The sequence below is a fragment of the Nannospalax galili genome, unplaced genomic scaffold (genome assembly GCF_000622305.1).
Source record: "Nannospalax galili isolate Female #2095 unplaced genomic scaffold, S.galili_v1.0 scaffold686, whole genome shotgun sequence".
Taxonomy (NCBI): Eukaryota; Metazoa; Chordata; class Mammalia; order Rodentia; family Spalacidae; genus Nannospalax; species Nannospalax galili.
Genome location: NW_008355472.1, coordinates 66,841 through 69,602, shown reverse-complemented (window position 1 = coordinate 69,602; position 2,762 = coordinate 66,841). Strand labels below are relative to the sequence as shown.

The 2,762-nt window shown below is 49.1% G+C and overlaps 1 protein-coding gene across 1 annotated transcript; it reads right to left on the bottom strand.

The window, feature by feature from the left end:
* Positions 1-469: 469 nt before the first annotated feature.
* Lipt2 (lipoyl(octanoyl) transferase 2) lies at positions 470-2,756 on the bottom strand (the record flags this gene model as incomplete). The annotated part of the gene is made up of 2 exons (XM_008852699.3): positions 470-1,878; positions 2,321-2,756. Coding segments are annotated over 2 exons (666 nt in total), but the record flags the coding sequence as incomplete, so codon positions are not given.
* Between the last annotated feature and the right edge of the window lie 6 nt (positions 2,757-2,762).

Sequence of the window (2,762 nt, the reverse complement as noted above, 5' to 3'; positions counted from 1 at the left end):
AAAAAAAAATAGCCGGGCATGGTAGCATATACCTTTAATCCCAGCACTCAGGAGACAGAGGCAGGTAGATCTAAGATCGAGGCCAGTCTGGTCTACAGAGTAAGTTACAGGCTAGCTGGGGCTACATAAGACCCTGTCTCAAAAACAAAACCAAAAGTACAAAATATACACCAAATTTTGAAAATTTAATATAACTGTAAAATATTAGTAATGCTTAAATTGCTTCCTATAGATTTTTTTTTTTGAGACAATGTCTCCCTGTAGTCCCAGCTGGCCTAGAACTCAACATATAGACCAGGCTGGGCTCATCTCAAAGAGATCTGCCTGCCTCTGCCTCCTGAGTGTTGAGATTAAAGGCATGTGCCACCATGCCCAGCTTCATATAGGTTTTTTTTTTTTAAAAAAAATAAACTGGGATAAATGTATTAAAACTAATCACTTTTTTAAAAAGCTTTTTTTAAAAATGGAAGTTCCTAGAAAATGTCAAATTAAAATACAGTTCCTATTATGTTTCTAGTGAACAGCACTGGTCTAAGTGGAAACTGAAGCCCAGAGAGAGAAAATGACTTTTCCAAAGTGCCAAGGCTGGCACCAGGGTCTCAGTCACAGCTCTTTAACAGGCTATGAGAGCCAGTCACCAAGATGGCTCCACCAGATCGTCACCTCTTGCAGCTCCTATGTGGTCCCTTCCACACTAAATAAGGCTCACTTGTAAGAATAATACAGAAAGGATCATGTGACTTTCAAAGTTAGATCATGGTAGTGCCTAGCTTGTCCTCTCTAACATCACTTGCTCTGAGAAGCCTGTGCCTGTCATGAGAACATACAAGCAGCCCTACAGTAGAGCCCACACAGTAAGGAACTGAGGCCTCCTGTCAACAACTAGAAACAACTAAGCTAGATGGAGTGACCCATCTTGGAAGCTGTCCTCCAGTTAAGCCTTCCAACGAGAGTTGACACCTTTAAGGCAAGCTCATGTAAGAGTCTAATCCAGATAAGCTGCTCCCAAATTCCTGATCCACAAACAATGAGCAAGAGCTAACAGGCATTCTTACAAACCTAGGGATCTCATGCATGAAAATCTTATCGCCATAGCATCTCTGTGGAAGGAGAAATCATTCTCGTTTTTTCTGGCCTACTTCATGCTAACTCAAGCAAAAACAGGTAAGGTATAAAACTTGGGGGATTCAACCTTTGAAGAAGCTTTTCCATTTATTGAAGAAAGCACCAGGGCCTACTGAGAATGAAAATAGTATATCACATCATTTTCACCTGGGCCACTCAGAGATCTGATCTTCTAAAACTCAAAGGATTCAGAGACCAAAATTGCTCAATTAGATGTAGCACTGAGGAAGTTAAAAGGAACTGAGAAGTGACAGTTCATGACACTGGAGTTTCTCTCAGGTGAGAAACCAGGGTCGTGATAAAGCTTTATGTAGTACAAGGCTTTTCATAGTGTTTTCACATCTAGCATCCCTGAGGTAGATGGGGGGAACACAAGCAATAGCTCAGAGCTCATGATCTGTCTGTGGTCTCACGTCAGTAAAATTACACAGCAGTTCTAGAATCGGCTTCGGGTGACTGTACTCAGACTTGGTGCCTTCTACCACAGGACCATCCTGGCTGGACTAAGGGAAACAAATGCTCTTCAGTTTGGGCTGTCCTCTGAGATCAGTGTGCACTTGAAAGTCTCCTTGAAGGCCACAAGGAAAGGTGGCATTACTTCACCCACAGTGACAAGCCTCTGCAGCTCCTTACTCAGCGAAGTGACTCCTGTCCCAACCAGTCCACAGGGCACAATGTGCTCAAACCACGTGAGGTCCGTAGAACAGTTTAGAGCCAGGCCATGGGATGTTATGTGTCTTCCACAACGGACTCCTGTAAGGCAAGCCAAAAGATCTTAGAATAGGTATCCTTCCCTTCCCACAGCCTTGGGATCCCTCTAGTACAGTAAGGGAACTGGGCCAGACAACTGGTTTTCTGACTTTGTCTTTGGAGCATGAAATGGAACAGAGACTGGGTGACGGGCTAAGTTTGCTGGAGGCGGGGAGGGTGGAGTTACGTATCAGCTGCCCTTGTTATAGAGATTCCTTTAACACAGAGCTCGTGCTGCTTTGAACATTTGAACATTAACGTCCTATCGTCCCGCGGTGATTCATGGAAGTAACCTGGTAATTCATCCTGGTGTTTCTACCACCATGAGTATCGAACTACACACCCTCTGATGGCTCTTCTACCTCGGAATATAAACTACCACTGAAGAGAGTCCAGTGACTCACATACAGTGCCCCGGCCTCAGGCTCCACCCCGCGGCGCTCACCTATGGCGCAGATCTTGCGCTCCGCCAGCCAGACACCAGTGTAGGGCGGGGGTCGCGCGCGGGCGCCGCGCAGGCCCTGCAGCTCGCACAGTCGCACTGCGCAGGCCTCCAGCGCCGCCACGTGAGTGCGCAGGCGCAGGCCGAGGCGCCGCAGGTCGAGAACAGGGTGGCAGAGCAGCTGGCCGGGTCCGTGGAAGGTGGCCAGGCCGCCGCGTCCTGTGGCGTGCACCTCGGCGCCTAAGGCCCGCAGCCGCGCAGTTTCCTCAGGCGTCAGCCCACCGCGCAGCCCGCCGGTGTACGCAGGCCCCGCTGGCTCGCAGAGCAGGAGCGTGCCCGCCTCAGCAACCGACGGGGCTTGGGGGCTGGGGTCGGCCTGTAGTCGCCGCAGCAAACGCTCCTGCAGCGCCAGCAGCTCGGAGGACTGCACCCGGCCGAGCCACAC